We start from the raw sequence: 20,737 nt of genomic DNA, 5'->3' as shown, positions 1-20,737 counted from the left end.
GCTCAGATGGGATGCCAGTGTTGGTGCTGCAGGCGGCAGCTTAACCCACTGTGCCACAATGCTGGCCTGTCTGCTCGTGAATTCTATGGGAATGCTTTTAATGTCTCAACAATAAGGATGCCATGGGCTATTTTAGGTTTAAGATGAGAAAAGTCAGGTGGACATACCAATTACACTGCTGAGGTCAGATTCCAGAATTTTCAGGCAAGGTCTGAACCGGAGGTGTTTACTGGGAACATTTCAAAAAAAAAATTTTTTTTTTTAAAGGGATCACATGTGACAGAGCAGGTAAGCCCACCACCTGTGACACTGGGATCCCACATGGGCACCAGCTCAAGTCCCAGCTGCTCTACTTCCTATCAAGCTCCCTGCTAATATCCTGGGAAAGCAGAGGAAAATGGTCCAAGTGCTTGGGCCCCTGCCACCCATGTGGGAGACCCGGATGAAGCTCCTGCCTTCAGCCCGGCCCAGCCCTGGACATTGCAGCCATCTGGGGACCGAACCAGAGGACGGAAGATCTTTCTCTCCCTCTCCATAACTCTTTCAAATCAATCTTTAAAAACAGAAGATTTACAAAAATCAAGGTCATGGGAACTGATGAGATTCCCAGCCAGGGGCAATTGCAGCGATCAAGCAGAGAAGCCAGCAAAGCCGCCGAGGCGAGCAGGCGGTGAGGTCTGGGACCCCGGGGACAGTGGTGTCTTGGACTCCAAGAGGAGGGAGCATCGTGTGGAACCGCTGCTCCAAAGCTGCACCGGATGAGGGCACGAAGTGTTCTCCGGATGCGGCAGCAAAGGCAGCCATTGCTGGACTTGGGAAAGTCCGTGCAGGGGAGAAGCCAATGAGACCGTGTTGAAGACTGCAGTGGGAGCTGACAAACTGGAGAGTGAGAGCGAGCAAAGTCGTGGATGGCGCATCTCGATAAAGGCTGGCACCAGGGCATCTGTAAGGCCATGACTGAGGAGGAGAGCTGGCTGCAGAGCAGGGTCCGTCCTGGGCACCGCGGCACGGCCTGGCAAGGGCCAGCGGCAGGCAGACTTTGAAAGGGGGCGACTGAGGCGTCAATTCCATGTCCCCACGAACTTTCAAGCTAAAGAGCAGAAGAGCAAAGACACTGCAGAAAATAAGAACAGATGGATCTTCCTGTTAGCAAATCCTCGAATACATTCTGAAGACAAGTCAGAAGCTCCACTGCTCCCTATTTTGAAGGCTGTTTTTAGGAAGCAGGAACGGGGGGGCCAAGTCATCCCAGCAGGTTAAGCAGCTTGTGACACCAGCTGCTCGGCTGGGAATCCAGCTCCCCACTAATGCACCTGGGCAGGCAGTGGAGAACGGCCCAAGTGCTTGGGCCCCTGCCAGCCTTGTGGGAGACTGGATGGCAGCATGGGATGGAGCCCCAGGCTCCTGGTTTCGGCCTGGCCCAGAGGCTGCTGTGGCCATCTGGGGAAGTAAACCAGCTGGTGGAAGCGCTCTCCTCTGAAAATAAAAAGTGGAAGCAGTCCTTGCACTCAGGCATCCCAGAGTCTTAACACTAGGCCAAGCGCCCACCCTCCTTCCTTCCTTAGTATTGACTACTCAAAGGATAAAGGCTCAGTTCGTCGGCAGCTACCATCCTGCAGATGTCAACTTGTGCAAGAAGATGAGGATAGAAGCAGCCGCTCTGACTGCCCTCTCGTCTTAAAGATGAGGACATGCGGGAGCCAGGGAGAGTGCAAAGTGGCAGCCGCAGGAGGGATTTATGCTTCGCTTCCTCTTTGGCCAGGTGGAGAGAGGCAGGGGGCAGATGTCAAGGGGGTCACTTCAGTGCTGGAAACCCGGTCTCCTGGGAGGGCCCTGTGTGGTTGACACTCCAAGCAGCCACACTTCACTGCCAAGCCAGCACGCCTTGGGGAGGGTTATTAACAACGATGCGGGAGGGGAGCAGACGTCTAGCCTAGTGTTCAAGACGCCCACATCCCACGTGGGAGTGGCCAACTCCAGCTCCCGCTGACGCGCACCCTAGCACCCAGCAGGTGATGGCTGAAGTCACTGGGTCCCTGCCACCCATGTGAGACACCTGGATTGAGTTTCCAGCTCCCGGCTTTGGCCTGGTCAGGCCCAGGTCCAGTCATTGCAGGCATGTCGGGGAGTGGATGAGCAGACAGTAACACGCTGTCTCTGGCTTTCAAATAAAAAAAATTAAGCTGGATAACGAGCACAAACCAGGACTGTCTGAGCCACAGGGAAGAGAGGAGCCACATGCCAGCCTGCATCCTGACAGCCAGCTGACGCGCGCTAACCAGTTCCAGACTCGGATAGAAAAATACTTTAACCTGCACAGCCTTAGGTAGTTATCAAGCATCTTCTCAGATAAGCCTTCACGTGTTCACTCTCCTCTCGTGTGTAGCCTATTAGGAAACTCACAGAAGCCCACACAATAAGCAGCAAGGCTTGGGCAGAATGTCCCCTGGGGGAGGAGGGGTGCGTGATGGTGCAAGCAAGGAGGAGGAGCCACCTCGCCTAAGGTCACGCCCGTCCCAGGCACCCACATCCCACGAATGATCTGGTGAGGATGGGGGGGGGGGGGCGCCCTGGTCATCCTGGCTCAGTGCCAGAGCACCTGGCCTCATTAGCCTGAGTCACGGCATGACTTCTGTCTCATGCCACAGCCTCATCCCCCTCCCAGCTCTCCTGGATCAAGCTGTGCACTGACCCACTCTCCGCCTGCTCCCCGGAGCACCCACGTGTGACAGTCATGGGGCCTGAGCAGGGTTGGGGAGGCAGGAGAGACTGGAACCAAGGCATGGAGGGATAGAGGCCTCGCAATGATATTTGTATCTTCAGAGCAGAAAGGGTCCCCAAACGCAGAGCAGGCAGAGGGCCAGGTTCCAAAGGCTGATGCCAAAGGCCTGTCCTATCCCAGTGGCTCTGTAACCCAGGCCAGTTGTAAACCTCTCTGATCCGTGGTTTCCCCACCTGTGAAAGGAGAGGACAACTTTGGCTCATTCACTGGAAAAAGCCCCTTCATACACTGTAAGATGCTCCATAAGCACTCATTACCACTCCTTTTTCATTCTGAAGTTCAATTAATGACTAACTTTGAAGAGAAGGCGACCCGGCCCTGGTAGCCAGTAATTACCACCTGCTGTCTCCTCTTCCTGTTTTTCCCAACTCAGTGGCGTGGAGCGAAGATGGAGTCCATGTGTTTTACAAGCACTGCTGTAAAACTGTACTGGAGACTTATGGTCCATGCCCTGAATTTAAAGAATGGGTAAGCTAAACCCATCATTAAGTCATTTTTGATTTGTGTGTAGGTGATTTTTACCCTCACAGGGCTGAGACCAATTTAAGAAGTGTCCACAGGAAGCCATCAGAGCTGGACACCTGATCACAACTGAAACCCCAGCCACTCGGACAGCCCCAGCACCTGCTGGATAGCTCCTCCCCCACTGCCTCCTCCTGGGAAGTGTGCTCTCCCCACCCCCATCCTCTGCAGCTGGGGTCCTCCTGTCTCACAGACCCCAGGGCTGGGTTTGCTGTAGGGACTTCCCCATTCTATCTAACGGAACCGTTGCTGGAGTTTCTCTTTCCTACTGGTTGTCATCTTACAGCACCTGCTCTCCGCCACAACCCCTCCCCAGTCCAGGAGGGAGCAGGGCAGGACAGGGGCTTGCAGGAAGATTTCCAGAGTCAGTCATGGCAGTGGGAAGGGCAAAGGCGGCACAAAGCCTGGCTCTCCTCCTGGTGAAGTCTGAGGCCCCATCGCCAGCCACACGCTGGGACCTGGCCAGAGTGGAGAGCGAGCCAAGCCAGCTGGGGAAGACGGCTCCGAGACAGGCAGCCAGCAGCTCAGCTGGTCCTTTGATGTCTTCACCCCAGGAGGAGGCACCGAGACCTGCTCTGACCTTTAGGGCTGGAGAAGCTTCAAAGACAATAGCGTGGGGTCTGTGGGTGGGGTCATGGGGAGGGGCAGTGAGGCGGCCTTGGAGCAGGAGGCAAGCTGGTCAACCAGTAGGAAAGAGAAAACTCCAGCAACGGTTCCGTTAGATAGAATGGGGAAGTCCCTACAGCAAACCCAGCCCTGGGGTCTGTGAGACAGGAGGACCCCCACTCGGTGGATGGGGGTGGGGAGAGAGCGCACTTCCCAGGAAGAGGCACTGGGGGAGGAGCTGTCCAGCAGGAGGCAAGCTGCAGTCATCAAGCTAGAGAGATGGGGAGCCCTGGGGAGCTGTACTAGCAGTTTCTGATAATGACAGCTGGTGCTCATGGGGCGCTCGTGGTCGGGCCAGCCACCATGTACCTTGTATAAGTGGCTCAGCATCCCTGCAAGGCACACACTGCTGTTGTCCCCTCTTACAGACCACAGAGAGGTTAAGCAACTTGCTTTCAGTCACACAGCTAGTGAGAGTGAGTGATAGAAGCGGGATCTGGCCACTTCACAGCCACCTGTGAGCCACTGTCCATATGCGAGCCCCTAGACGCAGCTGACCACTGCAGATGCTGGCTGGGATCTGAGGGTGGGCAAAGGAGGGGTTCACACTTCTCGCCCCAGAATCACAATGACAGTCCCCTCTGTGCAGAACTCCCTGCCTACTGGGGGGGGGGGGGGAGTCTCCAGAGAACACCCTGTCTGCTCCTGTCCACGTGGCTGCAAGAAGTTTTTCAGGTCCATCTGCCCATTTGGGCCATCTAGGTTGAATTCTGCTTCCTGCCGCCACATTGCTCACGCGGGCACCCCCATATTCCCCCAGGCCACATGCCTGCCAGCAAGAGTCAGCGCCTGTCCGGATCATACGTGGCAAGGCTCGGATCTCATTTGGTTTCTGATCCAAACCAATGCTTCAACTCCATACACAAGACATCTGGACCCAACAACCTGCAGCCGTGCGCTGATGGCACTGCGGTTATGTGCAGGGGGGTCCTTAGGATTTAGGGGTCTATGCGGAAATCGTTACATGCTTTCCAAGTCACCAAAGGAGAGGGAAGAGGCAGACAGGAACCAAGCTGGGCTCTTCTGGCTAAGTCCCTGCGAAGAGCTGGCAGGAGAATCACAAGCAATGATGTCTGGGGTGTTTCAAAATAATAGAGGGAAAGCATCAGGAGCTACAGAGGAACCAAGACTGGGCAGGAGCTGGTAATTGCTGGAGCTGGAAGGACAGGGACAGGGATTCATTACCCAGTGTCCGTTCTCCCCACTTGCCATACCAGCTTGACATTTCCCTAGAAAAACATGATAGAGGCAAAACTCGCCAGAGGACCCCCAGAGGAGGCAAAAAAAAAAAAAAAAAAAAAAAAAAAAAAAAAAAAACCCACAGGGGCCAGCGCTGTGGTATAGCGGGTAATGCTGCCGCCGGCATCTCATATGGACGCTGGTTTGAGTCCCGGCTGCTCCACTTCCAATCCAGCTCTCTGCTATGGCGTGGGAAAGCAGCGGAAGATGGCTCAGGTCCTTGGGCCCCTGCACCCACTTGGGAGACCCCGAAGAGACTCCTGGCTTTGGATCGGCCCAGCTCTGGCTGTTGCAGCCATATGAGGAGTGAACCAACCAGTGGATGGAAGACCTCTCTCTTTCTCTCTACCTCTCTGTAACTCTGCCTTTCAAATAAATAAATAAATAAAACTTAAAAAAAAAAAAAGGCAGATGTCCTCCAAGGATTGAAACCCCAATTGAATTCAAAATAACCAGTGTGGTTCCAAATGGAAGCCCCAGCCACCCTGACACAAGGCCACGGACACTGACCCACAGGTTCAGCCATTAAATGCAGCACTCTACCTGCCACCAAGTAACCTTCCCGGGAGGCAGAGGGGGTGGGGGAAATTTTTTTATGATTCATTTATTTCATGTTAGAGTGGCCCAGCAGGCAGGACAGATGCATGATGTTCTTCTATTTTTCTTATTATGGAAAATTTCAATTTCAACCCATGCATAGAGGACCACAGTAACTCCCAGTTTCAACAGCTCTCTGCATTCTTCCATCACCAGGACCTTGGAACCCTCCCTTAATGATCCCGTCACAGATTTGGGGGCAGATACATGCAAAAATGCAGAAACCGCAGCTGCACTAGTTCACATGGAGGCCCTGTAGTCACTCAGGCTCTAAGCGTGACACGGACACTGCAGGAAGTTCTCTCCCGTGGGCGGTTCCACCATAGCTTTGCCTGCCCCAGGACTGCAGCAGGAGTTTGAAACTGCATTTAACTGCAAGCCAGCTGAGCACTCACTGCTGGATTTTTTTCTGCAAGCTACTTTACCATCCCCTAACCCAACCCCACCCTCGTTCAGAGAAAATGATAAAAAGAGCTAGAGAAATTGGGTTTCAACTTTTTTTTTTTTTTTAAAGATTTACTTAGTTGTTTGAAAGGCAGACAGAGAGAGGAGAGAGAGATAGAGGGAAGGATGGAGGGAGGAAGAGAGGGGAGAGGCTGATTTTTCATCCGCTGACTCTTCAAATGGCTGCAACAGCCAGGGCTGGGCCAGGCTGAAGCCGGGAGCTCCATCTGGGTCTCCCACATTGGTGGCAGGGGTCAAGCACTGGGGCCATCCTCTGTGCTTTCCCAGATGCATCAGCAGGGAGCCGGATTGGAAGCAGAACAGCCAGATCTCAAACCAGTGCTCCGATACGGGATGCTGGTGCCGCAAGCAGTGGCTTAACCTGCTACACCACAACGCTAGCCCCCAACCCCCCACCCCCGGGGTTCAGTTCAAAACACCTGGGCCCAAGCAGGTCACTTTGTCCCTGGCCTTTAGCTATTTGGGCCTAGATGCACAGAAGGGCTTTGGGCCAGGCGCTCCCTGCATCCAGGGGTTGCGGGACTCTAGGAAGCCCTGAGCAAGAGGCTATGGCAAGAGTCTCACACCTGGACCAGCACAAGAACCCCTTGGGGCATGTTGGTATGGGGGGTGTCCTGAGGTTCTTGTTCAGCAAATCTGGGGTGGGCCTGGCCATCTGCATCTTAAAAAGCTCCACTGGCCCTGCTCCAGGCAACTCGGATGCAGTCATTGGCCTGCCTTTGAGGAAACTAGAGAAAGGTTGAGCAGTTCTCCCAGAAGGTTGCCAACGGGGAAACCATGGTTAACGGAGGCTGCCAGGGAGCTCCAGGGTTGGGATGGTGCGACGGTTCCTTACGTAGGTCAACAGGCTAGGCTACGGGCCCAGTTGTCCAGTGAAACCCTAACCCTGGGGTTGCCGCGCTGGCATTTTGCTGCAGTGGGCAGCATCCACCATCAACCAGGAGCTTGTCTTCAAGAACGGGCTGTGCCCATGCAATCCGCGGAGGGGCTGCGAGAGCAAAGCTGAGGTTTCCCGGAGGAGGAAGAGGAGAGTCGGCCTCAAGCCTGCACGTCCCAGGCCCTGCTGAGTGCCCTGCTCGGCTCCCTGGCTGCTCTCCCCAGTGCGGACTGGCCAGCTCCCCAGGTTAAAGCTGCGTGTGCATTTATTCACCTTGTGCCTTTCCGGTTTTCCTGAAGGAGCCTGACTGACACAGATGGGATCCCAGTTCTTTCCAGCTTACACAGGGCACGTGCGGCCTCTAAGCCACATCCATCCTCTGCCACCTACAATGTAACCAGAAACAACCCAGGCATAGGCCTCAGCAAGTGCTAGCGGCCCAGACACGTATGCGAAGATGAACACAGATCCCCAAGCACTGTATTCTGAGAATAAACTATTGCTACCACCAGGCTGCCATCCATGGCGAGGCTTTGTGTTTATGGCTGAAGGCTTGCAATGGGCAGGAGGGGTGGTTTACTTAGTGCTTAAGAACCTGGGGCCGGCACCATGGCTCACTAGGTTAATCCTCCACCTGCCATGCCAGCATCCCATATAGGCGCCGGTTCTAGTCCTGGTTGCTCCTCTTCCAGTACAGCTCTCTGCTATGGCCCGGGAGTGCAGTGGAGGATGGCCCAAGTGCTTGGGCCCTGCACCCGCATGGGAGACCAGGAGGAGGCACCTGGCTCCTAGCTTCGGATTGGTGCAGCACCAGCTGTAGCAGCCATTTGTGGGGTGAACCAACGGAAGGAAGACCTTTCTCTCTAACTCTGTCAAATTAAAAAAAACCAAAAAACCAAAACCAAAACAAAAAAAAGTGACTTGGGGCTGGTGCTGTGGCATAGTGACTTAAGCATCCACCTGTGGCACCGGCATCCCATCCGGGTGCCGGTTCGAGTCCCAGCTGCTCCACTTCTGATCCAGCTCCCTGCTGATGGCCTGGGAAACACTAGAATATGGCCCAAGTGGTTGGGCTCCTGCACCCACATTGGAGATCCAGAAGAAGCTCCTGGCTTCAGATCAGCACAGCTCTGGCCATGTGGGGAGTGAACCAGCGAATGGAAGACCTTTCTCTCTGTCTCTGCTTTTCTCTGTAACTCTGCCTCTCAAGTAAACAAATAAATAAATCTTTAAAAGAAAAATAAAAACAGTGATCTGTTCTTTTCCAGGCAAGGTCACTAACCCAAGTTTCCCCACTGATTAGTGATGGTGCCAGTCTGAGAGCTGGCTTTCCACTATCCCCATCTCCTCAAACAGCTGGCATCAATGGTCAGACGGCCCCTTAGGACTTCAGGTCTGACCTCCTTGCTAGCTGGGAGTCTGGCCTTGAAGGCTCCAAGACACAGTCACACTTGTGTACCATGCAAAGCCTGTACGGATGGCGCGTGCACAACGGACATGGGCTGAGCTGTCCCTGGGTGCTGCCGCAGGTCAAAGCTGAGACCCAGTGCATGCTGGAGACACTGCAGCTCCCAGCAGAGGCCACCATGTTCTACAGGAGAGAGGCTGCAGGGGGCAGGCAGGGCTGGGAGGAAAGGGCGGGAACGGTTCTGTAGATGAGGTGAAAAGGGAGCTGCGTCTGAGAACTGAGTAGTAGGAGAGCGGGCAGGACTGAAAGCAAGGCGTTCCGGGCCAAAGTGCCCAAGTCAAGGGGCAGAAAAGCATGGGGTTCCTAGAGGAGTGGGAAGGGAGAGAGGATTTAGTTAGAAAGTAGGCGATGGGGCCAGTGCTGTGGCACAACAGGTTAAAGTCATGGCCTGCAGCGCCAGCATCCCACATGGGTGCTGGTTTGAGACCCGGCTGCTCCACTTCCAATCCAGCTCTCTGCTATGGTCTGCGAAAGCAGAAGATGGCCCAAGTCCTTGGGCCCCTGCACCCACATGAGAGACCTGGAAGAAACTCCTGGCTCCTGATCAGCTTAGCTCTGGCCATTGCAGCCATCTGGGGAGTGAACCAGTGGAAGGAAGACCTCTGTCTCAGGCTCTACCTCTCTAACTCTGTCTTTAAAATAAATAAAATCTTAAAAAAAAAAAAATAAGAAAGCAAGCAGGTGACAGCTCAGCAAGCCCAGCCAGGGGTCGGTCACACTGGCCACAGGTAGACTCTTAGATGACAACATAGTGACTTAGTAAGAAATGGTGAGCTAGTGCAGACTCCAAGAACGTGGAGACATGAACCAAGGCACACTTTGGAAACCTGCCTCTAGCAACAGAAAGGACAGGAGTAAATTGAGGAGGGGTGTTACAGAACCTCATTTCAATTAACAGGGCTCACCTTATACCACCCCTGCTAAATTTTCCTTGGACTGGATCCCAGTGCTCTCCCAACAACTGCCTAAGCCTCGCTTAATCACTCAGGATTTTGTTTGTTTTTAAGATTTTATTTACTTATTTATTTGAGAGGTAGAGTTACAGACAGAGAGAGGGAGAGACAGAGAGACCTCTTGCATTTGCTGGTTCACTCCCCAAATGGCTGCAACAGCCAGAGCTGTGCTAATCCAAAACCAGGAGCCGGAAGATTTTTCCAGGTCTCCCACATGGGTACAGGGGTCTAAGCACTTGGGCCATCTTCCAGTGCTTTCCCAGGCCATCAGCAGGGAGCTGGATCAGAAGAGGAGCAGCCAGGACATGAATAGGTGGCACTATGGGAAGCCAGTGCTGCAGGTGGAGGTTCAGGCCACTGTGCCACAATGCTGGCCCCATCACCTCGTTTTACAGACCAGGAACCCAAGCTTACCCAAGAAGTTAAGAAGTGTGCCGCAGATCACACAGCCAGCCAGCGGTGGAGCAGAGATTGGCCCAGCAGGCCTTCTACGTGCCGGCCTCCAGGGTGGGCCTGGGTCTCAGGAGCCCACTGCCTGAGCTCAGAAGCAGGCAGGCACCATGACGCAGCAGAGTGAGCCCTCAGCGTCCGGTTGGAGTCCTGGCTGCTCCACTTCCAATCTAGCCCCCTGCTGATATGCCTGGGGAGGCAGCAGAGGATGGCCCAGGTGCTTTGATCCCTACCACCCGTGTGAGAGACCCTGATGGAGCTTCTGCTTCAGTGTGGCCCAGCCCTGGGCTGTTGCAGCCATCTGGAGAGTGAACCAGCAGGTGGAAGCTCGCTCTCTCTGACACTACCTTTCTCTGACACTGTCTGCCTTTAATTAATAAATAATTAAAAAAAAAAAAAAAAGAAAAGAAAAGCAGGGAGAATGAAAGAGAAGAAATCAGGATGGGGGCAGGGAGCAGGAGGAGGAAGGAAATATTGCAGAGATAATTTCCCTGCCAGCTGCCAATCAAAGTGAAGCACTAACTGGAAAAAGATGGGTTGAACTAAGGTTCCCCAGGGTTGCACAGCAAGTCAGCAAAACCCCAGATATTTTCGTGAGTGTACCCCAAGCCCTGGCTACACGATCATACTCGCAGGCCAGCCACTTCCCGAAACAGCTGACCACTTTCAATGGCTGGAACCCACTTGCTCAGCACCCCCAAGAACTGACAGGAAGACTGAGACTATTGCAGATTTAATGTGGGCCCGCCTGCCCACCCTCCAATTCACATCCGAAGTCCTAGCCCCCAGGAACGCAGAGTGTAATCTTATTAGGAAATGGTCATTGCAGATGTGGGTTAAGGTGGAAGCCCACGCACCCATATAGGACTTGGCTGATGTGAGAAGGGGAAACGGGCAGGGGCAAGGACATGGGAAGATCCAGCAGAGATGGGGGCAACACAGCAGAGGCCAAGGAAGACGGAAGACAGCCAGCAAAGCAAAAGGCAGGCCAGAGTAGTGGGACAGACTCTCCCGCAGTCCTCAGAAGCAAACAACCAGGGGTGGCATAGCGGGTAAAGCTGCCACTTGCCGTGCCAGCATCCCGTATGGACACCGGTTCGAGACCCGGCTGCTCCACTCCCTATCCAGCTCTCTTCTATGGCCTGGGAAAGCAGTAGAAGATGGCCCAAGTCCTCCTTGGGCCCCTGCACCCTTGTGGGAGACCTGGAAGAAGCTCCTGGCTTCGGATTGGCACAGCTCCAGCCATTGTGGCCAATAGAGAGTGAACCAGAGGATGGAAGACTCTCTTTCTCTGCCTCTCCTATGTAACTCTGACTTTAAAATAAATAAATAAATAAAATCTTAAAAAAAAAAAGAAAGCCTGCTGGCAGCTTGGGTCATCATGTGATAAGTGTAATTACAAGACTACAGCTGTGAATTAAAAACAGGCAGGTGTCTGAAATTTCATCTCTGTCCAATTGCCCAGGCATTAAGGGACTTTGATTTAAAAAAAATTCCTTTAACAAGTCAACAAGGACCTCTTTCCTCTTTCCTTTACATTCAGAATTCCACATTAACAGCACTGGGTTTTGTCTGGGACCTGACAAAACCAGCCCAGTGGGCACTAAATCAGGAGGAACAGGCTCCCTCAGCCAGCAGAGGCCACGGTCGCAGAGCATGAACCACATCAGACGCCCACAGGTCCTGTGGATTTCAAAGTGCAACACCAGAGCTCTGAAATCCTGAGGCTGGCAGTAGGCAGCCACCGAGGTGCGTTCACATACTGGCTTCTTGGTGTGACCGCGTGTGACTTTGGGGAACACGCTGAATGGCTGTGGTCTGCTGAGGCAGTCACCTGGGGAACCCGAGTCCATTCAGACAGGGGTTAGTCCCACTCAGAAGCGAAACCACAGCGGCACTTCTTCAGCCACCTGGAAAATCCCCTACTCCAAAGTATTTCTGCACATGTATAAAAGGCATGGAAAAGTATACCGTAAAATGAGAATATCCCATGACACAAACGCAAGCCACAGGAATGATCTATTAAAAGCCAGCAACAGGGGTGGTTACACAGCAGGTTACACGTCCACCTGTGACGCCGGCATCCCATAAGGGCATTGGTTGGAGTCCTGGCTCCTCCACTTCTGATCCAGCTCCCTGCAATGTGCCTGGGAAAGCAGCAGAAGATGGCCCAAGTCCTTGGGCCCCTGCCATCCTTGTGGGAGACTGGGATGGAATTCCTGGCTCCTGGATTTTGTGAACCAGCAAATGAAAGCTCTCTTTCTGTCACTGTCTCTCTCTCTCTCTCTCCCCTGTCAGACTGCCTTTCAAATAAATACTAAATCTTTAAAAGACAAAAAAAAAAAAAAAGCAACAACGACGATTTTCCTACAGGACATTATGCTCCCTCTTTGAAGTCAACATTGAGACTTCATACACACAGTTCTAGGCCCTTTATATGGAAGTAACTTAAATCATTTGAAAGGCAGAGTTAGAGAAAAAGAAGGAGGGAGAGGCAGATAGAGAAGGATCTTCCATCCCCTGGTTCACTCCCCAGATGGCTGCAATGGCCACAGCTAGGCCAATCCAGAAGCCAGGAGCTCCTTCTGGGTCTCCCACATGGGTGCCAGGGACCCAAGCACTCTGCTGCTTTTCCAGGGGAATTAGCAGGGAGCTGGATCAGAAGTGGAGCAGCAAGGACTCGAACCATTGCCCACATGGGATGCCGGCAAGGCAGGCAATGGCTTTACCCGCTATGCCATAGCGCTGGCCCCAGGAAGCAACTTTTTAATCTCCACATGAACCCTATGAGATAATTCCATATCTTTTCTATGTTTTACTATTTACTGTTTCTTTTCTATGTTTTACTCTGCTGACCTGCACAACGGGAACCTGAGTCCCATCGTGCAGGTCAGCAGAGTAAAACACAGAAAGGCGAAGAAAGCTGTGCAAGGTCACAGAGCTGCAGCCGGCAGAACTAGGACTCAAAACCAGGCAGTCTGGCTCCCACACATCCCACACTCAACAATCAACCAAGCCAGCCAGCCACGTAAGCAAGCCCACAGAAGCAGAGTGGGGACAGGTGCCCGAGGGTAGGCTGAGGAAGGAGGGCAAAGGAGAGCGCCCCCTCCAGGCCCCTGCCAGCCCTGCACAAAGGCTTTCCCCACGGAATCAGCAGGAGACCCTCTGGGGCAAACGCTGCTCTCCCACAGTTTGGGTGGCAGGAAGGCTTGCAAGGGATTTAAGAAACCTGTGGGCGGGCACGACACAGGTGGAAGCGAAGTTCCCAGATTCAAGTCCAGCTGATTGCAGACACCACTGCTGCTTGCCTGACCCATTTTCTCCCAAAGGTAGAGCTCCAAATTGTAACCTCTGCTTGCTTTTAAAAGTCAAGCCAGCATCACAGAGCAGTCGTCCTGGGGACTAGGAGATGGATGAGTCACCCCAGCCCACATGCAAGCCTGTCCAGAGAGCCTGGGCACAGAGCAGGAGTTTCATTAACATGCCACCTGGGAGTCGACTCGGGTTCTAGTCCTACTTCTGCCGTTAATCAATGTGTGGCTTTCACCAGGCCCCTTGACCTGTCTGTGCTTCTGTGTTCTTCAAAACATAAACCGGACATGGAAGTGTGTGACCTGTGCACCTGCCAGCCCAGCCGGCGAGGGCACTGCCAGGGGACTGGCCCCGAATGAACTTCACCCTCTCCTTTAGGGGAGCTGGGCCAAGGCCCTCTTGAACTGCCTCCAAGGATGACCTGATACCCAAGTATCACCCAGCTGAGGCGGGGAGAGAGGCCTTTGAAAAGCAAACAGCCAGGCTCCCTCCAGAACCCTGCACACTTCGCAGGGGGACTGGCATTCATCTGTGAGAGGGGGCTTTGGGTCGGAATCCACAGGTCACAGGCTCAGGAAAGGGAGCAGAGTGGCAGGTGCCACTCAGCAGCGGGCGGAGGACCCACAGGTCCGGATAAGACGACTCAGCTGTGGACAAGAGCCTTCCACGGCTCGTTCTAAATAACAGGAGCCCACCAAACATCTCACGCAGCCCACCCCAGGAGTGGCGATCCCCAAGAAGAGGAAGGCATCAGATGGGCATCACAGTGAATCACGGAGCACTGTGACACAATGACCCCTCCGGCGGAGGGCGGAGCAGCTCGTCTGGCAACTGCCTACACACCCAGAGCAGCAAACCAACCAGCTTGGCCCCAGCGGCTGTTGTGCAGAGGACGGCACTTCACAAAACAGCACCCACGGAGCACTCGGGGATCGACACCAGGTGTCAACACCAAGGTGTGGGCCGGGATTCATTTCAAAGGTCCCTGGCAAGGAGCCTTGGATAAGCTGGGTTTTTGAGGAGCTAGAAGTATCCTTGAACTCGAAGCGGCCAGGGGAGCGCAAGGCACTTAAATCACTGATCTCTGGGCGCTTCCTTTCCAAAAGAAATCACAGTGCAGAAAGCTCTGCACCCAAAACCAGAGGGAACGTATTCACCGATGGAGGGTCACACACCTGTTTCCTTTATGCTAATGAAGGGTTCACACCAGGTCCAGGGAGGGAAGATTGCGGGATGGGTGGGGGGAGGTTCACAGACCGGCTTCCAGCTGGCAGCCAAGGGGCCGCTGATCACCGCTCCTTATGGCAGGGCAAGCAGTGAAAACGAACTGCAACTGGGTTAAAACCAGGCCGAGCATGGGTCTTCAGCCGCCCAGGCTACCTCGGGCCGGGCACGGGGCCCACGGAAGGACACCTCAGCGTCCACGAGACCCTGGCCAAAGTCAGTGGGCAAGAAGACGAATATGATCCCTTTTCCCGCACACTCTACAACCATCATACACAAGCAAAGGTGCCTTCTCTCCCCGCTAAAACCTAAAATCCACAGTGACCCCACTAACAAGCTTTACTTCGGATCTACAAACACGCGGCGAACCTACAACCGCCCAGAGACTTAGGGCCCAAGGAGCGTGCGGGTGTGACGCTGCCTAGGTCTGCCGTCACCCTCCAGGGCTCCCGACCAGGCCGCCCCCCTCCCTGGCCCACCGCGGCGTGGACGCCGCACCGCGCCCGCGTCCGGTTCTCGGGTTACCTGGCTCGCGCCTCCACCAGCGTCCGGCACCTGGGCCGTCGGTTCCGCGGGCGCCTTCTCTTCCTCCCCGGCCGCCACTGGGCTACTCCGGGCCAGTCGCAGGTCCCCGCCACCCCCGGGCGCGGCATGGCTGTCGCCGTCCACACTGGCGCCGACCCCTCCCGCCGAGGCGGCGCCGAGCAGCCCCGGGGCCCCGTCCGCGTCCCCGTCCGCCACGCTGTGCACCAGCCAGGCATCCACCCGGGTGCGGCGGATGAAGGGCGCCCCGAGCGCGCGCACCTCCCGGAGCAGGTGGCCCTCGGGCGGCACCGCAGGGTCGTGCTCCCGGCTCTTGGGGTGCAGCTGCCGGGCGCGCCCCCAGCTACCCCAGGCGGGGAAGGGGCTGAGTGCGTAGGCTGAGCGGCCGGAGCCGCCCAGCAGCAGCAGCAGTAGCAGCTCATCCCGGAGCGCGGCGGGCGGCGGCAGGAGCAAATCCAGGTCCAGACCCAGGTCCAGGTCCAGGCGGAGCCCCGCCAAGCTCAACAGCACCGTGAGGTGCAGGAGGCCGCCGCCAGCCTTTCCCCACGGCTTCAGGAGCTTCATCTCCCGCCTGCGCCGGGGCCCTCAGCGCTCCCGCCGCCGCGCACGCCCGCACCTGCAGCGAGCGCACCGAGGGCCGAAACAACGGAGCCGAGGACACAGCGGTCGTCGCGGGTTTCCTGAGCCGGGCACAAAGGCACTCCCTCGGCAACCGGCACCTTGCCTGGCGCGGCCGGGGCTGGGGAGAGGCGGAGGAGGAGCTACCTGCGCGCCGCAGCCAGGCTCCGCCCTAGGCCGCGGGCGCCGCCGCCCGGAACACGCCCGTGGGAGGGGAGCGAAGGGCGGGTCTCCCGGAGCTCGGAGGCTCTTTATATGGGGAGGGGGCGCAAAGTTTTCTGGGAGCAGAATTGCACTGGACACCGGGTGGTCCCCGGCGTTCCCGTGACGTGAACTGGGCCAACCTAGCTCAGAGCTCCAGGTGAAGGCTGGAGGTAGAACCGCACGGAGGTTAGGTGGGTGGGAAGGGACAGGATGCATTGTCTTGGAAGGTAACTGGGGACACTGGGGGAGGCTCTGAAGTCCGACCCCCTGGACTGAGATCTTAGCTCCACCGCCTGCCGGTTGGGTGATCTTGTATGAGTTACTTACACACCTGTGGAACAGGTGAGGTGTGGTGAGATTGGATGAACAGTTGTTAAGACCCAGAATCTGATATATACGCCCTGCAGCTGCCCTAGGGGTCCCAGCATCACAGACCCTCACTAGCCCCTGGGCTTGCCTGCGTGTTGCACAGTGCACCTGCAGTGAGGGCATAGCACCAGCTGTACCGGTACTCGTGTGCGTCCAGATCCCCCGCCGCCGCTTCCTGGGCTAGACCTTGGACAAGTCGCTGGCTCATTGTGCCCCCATCTCCCCAGTGTAAAGTGAGACAATAACAGCACCTCCCCAACAGACCGCGTGTGAGCCCCAAAGAGCTCCTGTGAACGCCGACCCCCTCGCCGGCTAGAGCACCGGCTCATCCTTCCTTTGTGTTTCCCGTCTGCAAGGTGTTAGCACTAAAGCTCCATCCCTGGGATTTTTGGCCAGTGGGAAGTAATCTCTCCCCGATGTGTTCATTCACTTACAAGACTTCTCTGTGCACCAACCGTGAAGTACCGGGTCCTTTCCACTCTTGGTGCTGCACAGTGGTTAAGCTTGGTCTGCTTTTCCCGGCGCAGGGTCTGGAGGGCTGGGACCTGTTTGATTCACCTTTATGCACACACAGCACCTACCCCAGGACCAGACCTTGCAAGTGCAAATTCACAAACCCGGACTCCTTTCCCTGGGGGAAAAGAGGGACACCCGGCTGGCAGTTGGGTGAGCTAGAGTAAGACTTGCTGTAAAAGGTGTCTTCCTCCCCTACCTGGTTTTCTCTTCTCTCCCCTGGGACTTGTGTGATAAGAGATTTCAGATTGCCTGGTGGGGGGCAGAGAAGCAAAGATTTTTTTTTCTTTTTATTTGAAGGCAGAGAGAGACAGGGAAAGATAGTCCATCCAACGGTTCACTCCTATCTGCCTGCAACAGCCAGGGCTGGGACAGGCTGAAGCTGGGAGCCCAGGACTCAATCCAGTCTCCCACATAGTGGGCAGGGACTTGGCTCCTGGAGCTGCCTCCCAGGGTGTGCATTAGCAGGAAGCTGAAATCAGAAACAGACCAGCACTCAAACCTATAGACTCCTATAGGGGATGCACACGTCTTAAGTGCAGTCTTAACTGTTGAGCCAAATGCCTGTGCCAGGAGCAGACTTCTTAGAGTTGCTTCAGCTTTGGGCCTTGGAGGATGAGTAAGGAGTGAGAGTGAGGATGAGGAGAGGTGCTCACTAGGTTAGCAGGACTTGGGAGGGAAGCCCTGTTCGGCACTTGATGGGGAATTCAAGGTCTTGGCTCAGTGAATGCTGTATTCAGTTTTCTGCCCAGAAGCTGCTAACTGCCTGAAGCTGGCCTGGAGACAGTGGAGGCCATGAAAGGGAGGACTTTTGTTCAGCAAATTTATGGTGTTTTTTTTTTTTTCTGAGAGATTGGATATAAATCTGTGAAACACTGGAAAGCAGAGAAAGAATGTACTCAAATGCCAGAGTCCTGTGATGTAGATGGCTTCATGATCTGCGTGTGAATTGCATTAATCCAGGTGAGAGCAGAGGTGATGCCGTCTTCAGGGTGGAATCTTCTAGAATCTACACAGCTGATACTCAAAATTTCTTTTCTTTTCTTTTTTTTTTTAGTATTTTATTTTATTTATTTTAAAGACAGAGTTACGGCTGGTGCCGCGGCTCAATAGACTAATCCTCCGCCTTGCGGTGCCGGCACACTGGGTTCTAGTCCTGGTCGGGGTGCCGGGTTCTGTCCCGGTTGCCCCTCTTCCAGGCCAGCTCTCTGCTGTGGCCTGGGAGTGCAGTGGAGGATGGCCCAAGTGCTTGGGCCCTGCACCCGCATGGGAGACCAGGAGAAGCACCTGGCTCCTGGCTTCGGATCAGCGTGGTGCGCCAGCCGCAGCGGTCATTGGAGGGTGAACCAACGGTAAAGGAAGACCTTTCTCTCTGTCTCTCTCTCTCACTGTCCACTCTGCCTGTCAAAAAAAAAAAAAAAAAAAAAAAAGAGTTACAGAGAGAGGAGAGAGAGGTAGAGACAGAGAGAAAGGTCTTCCAACCACTAGTTCACTGCCCAAATGGCCGCAATGGCCAGAGCTGGGCTGATCCAAAGCCAGGAGCCAGGAGCTTCTTCTGGGTCTCATACGTGGTTGCAGGGGTCCAAGGACTTGGGCCATCTTCTACTGCTTTTCCAGGCCCTATCAGAGAGCTAGATCAGAAGAGGAGAGGAGCAGCTGGGACTGCAACCGGTGCCCATTTGGGATGCTGGCGCTCCAGGCCAGGGCTTTAACCTGCTGTGCCATAGCGCCAGCCCCCCACCCCCAAATTTTTTTTTTCAATTAAAGAGGTTACACTTGAAATGTGTTACAGGGATCAGATTTGACTAGGAACAAGTAAGACGTTCCATGGTAATGTTAGCTATACAGCCAGCTGATCCCTTATTGCAAAATATTTGAAAGGCAGAGTGATGGTGTGGGGGAGGGTAGCCAGAAAGAGAACTGAGAGAGAGAGAAAGAGAGAGAGAGATCTTCCATCTACTGTTCACTTTCCAGATGACCACAACAGCTGGGGCTGGGCCAAGCTGAAACCAACAGCCAGGAAGTCCATTTGGGTCTCCCATGTGGGTGGCAGGGACCTGAGTACTTGGGCTATCACCCACTAGCATCCCAAATAGGCACTCAGATATGGGATGCAGGCATGCCAGGTAGTGGCTGAACCCACTGTGCCATAATGCCAGCCCCAAATGGTTCCATTCCTAGGATCACCTAAGAGCCAAGTGAGAAGTCTGAGCCATTGTCTTGTAAAGGACTTGGAAAGGCATCTGCATTTGCTCCAGGGTGCTCTGAAATGGTTGTCAGTCTGCAAACTGTTTCTGGGCCAGATGAGGCAGGTCCAGTTGTCTGTCAATATTTGAGGATTGGTTTCAGGATCCTCTGTGGATACCAAAATCCATGGATGCTCAAGTCCCTTATATAAAATAGTATAGAATTGGCATCAAACCAATATGTATTCTCCAGTATATTCTAGATTACTTTTTTTAAAGATTTATTTATTTATTTGAAAGGTAGAGTTAGAGAGAAAGAGAGAGGTCTTCCATCTGCTGGTTCACTCCCCAAATGGCTGCACTGGTCAGGGCTGGGCCAACCCGAAGCCAAAAGCCAGGAGCTCCTTCTGGATCTCCCATGGTGGGTGCAGGGGCCCCAAGCACTTAGGCTGTCCTCTGATGCTTTTCCAGGTGCATTAGCAGGGTGCTAGATCAAAAGTAGAGCAGCTAGGATTCGATCTGGCACCCATAAGGGATGTCGACACTGCAGGCGACAGCTTTACCCACTATGCCACAGTGAAGGCCCCTAGATTAGTACTACTACTGTTAGGTAGGAAGTCAGATATGAGCTTATGTATGTGTAACAGGCCTAAAGAGAAGACATCTATGTCCAGCATATGCATCAGCATCTCAAAGTCATCCTGATAAAATGTTTCAGGGGCAGCCTGGTATTCACATCCTGCCCTGCCCCCTTCTACCTGTTAACCTGCCAGGTGGGGGTCCCCATCCCTTCTGCCTGACAAACCTTCCACAATCTCCCAGATGCAGCCCAGTATCTGCATTTCAAATACCCTGCTCCAGATCCCCATTCTCTAGGGGGTCCTGCTCACCCTTCCTCTAAACACAGGAAGGAGCCAGCTAGGCTTCCTCCTGTCTGATACCTTCAAGGGAAAACTCAGGTAGGAGCTTCTTAATATTTACAGCCATAAAATCCTTTGTTTCAGGAGGAAATGTGTGAAGACAGAGACCAATCTCCTTAAAACCCCCGGCCTCAACCGGACTGCGCGCTCGGCCCTCTGCCTCTCTGCTGAGCCGCCCGCCTGGTCTGGCCAGGTGTAATCTCTCCACTCAACCATGTAACCTCGCTCCTTCCCCCCGTCCGAGCGACTGGGCACTCTCTCTCAGGCTCTGTCTGGAGAGGTGCCCATCTGTTCTTACAGATGTCCTTTTCCCCTAATAAACTTTGCTACTTTTTACTTTCCACTACTCTGTCTCACGCCTGAATTCTTTCTTGCACGAAGACAAGAACCCTGCCATTCTCTGGTAACACTACTGCTAATACTTCTCTTCCTCCTCCCTCTTCTCCTCCTATTTATTTATTTATTTATTTGAAAGGCAGAATTACAGAGGGACAGAGGCAGAGAGAGAGAGAGAGGTCTTCCATCCATTGGTTCACTCCTCAAGTGGTTGCAATGGCCAGAGCTGGGCCAATCTGAAGCCAGGCGTACAGAGCTTCTTCCCGGTCTCCCACTTGCATGTAGGGCTCAAGGACCTGGTCCATCTTCCACTGCTTTCCCAGGCACATTAGCAGGGAAGGATAGGAAGTGGAGTAGCCAGGACTTGAACTGGCACCCATGTAGGCTGCAGGCACCACAGCAGGAGGCTTAACCTGCCACCCCACACCACTGGTCCCTAGATTACTTCTAATATCTAACACAGGGGCCTGTGTTTGGCACAATGGCTAAGTTG

The 20,737-nt window shown here is 54.3% G+C and overlaps 1 protein-coding gene and 1 long non-coding RNA gene across 3 annotated transcripts in view; one reads left to right on the top strand and one right to left on the bottom strand.

Annotated features, from left to right (window-relative positions):
* NFE2L3 (NFE2 like bZIP transcription factor 3) overlaps positions 1–15,809 on the bottom strand; it is a 29,551-nt gene extending 13,742 nt beyond the window's left edge. For both annotated transcript variants that reach the window (XM_089315432.1, XM_008261554.5), the window contains exon 1: positions 15,081–15,809. In XM_089315432.1, the coding sequence (XP_089171558.1) occupies positions 15,081–15,662 (582 nt within the window). In that variant the 5' untranslated portion in view covers positions 15,663–15,809. The remainder of the gene's footprint in view (positions 1–15,080) is intronic.
* A 141-nt stretch (positions 15,810–15,950) lies between these two features.
* Positions 15,951–20,129, top strand: LOC149121755 (uncharacterized). The gene is made up of 3 exons (XR_016222567.1): positions 15,951–16,077; positions 17,653–17,765; positions 19,993–20,129. It is a non-coding gene; the product is annotated as an uncharacterized LOC149121755 (long non-coding RNA).
* The last annotated feature ends 608 nt before the right edge of the window (positions 20,130–20,737 follow it).

This window comes from Oryctolagus cuniculus, chromosome 16 (assembly GCF_051225735.1).
Source record: "Oryctolagus cuniculus isolate XC-2025 breed Fujian yellow rabbit chromosome 16, ASM5122573v1, whole genome shotgun sequence".
Lineage (NCBI taxonomy): Eukaryota > Metazoa > Chordata > Mammalia > Lagomorpha > Leporidae > Oryctolagus > Oryctolagus cuniculus.
The sequence above is the reverse complement of the archived record's forward strand: the minus strand, read 5'-3'. Positions and strand labels throughout refer to the sequence as shown.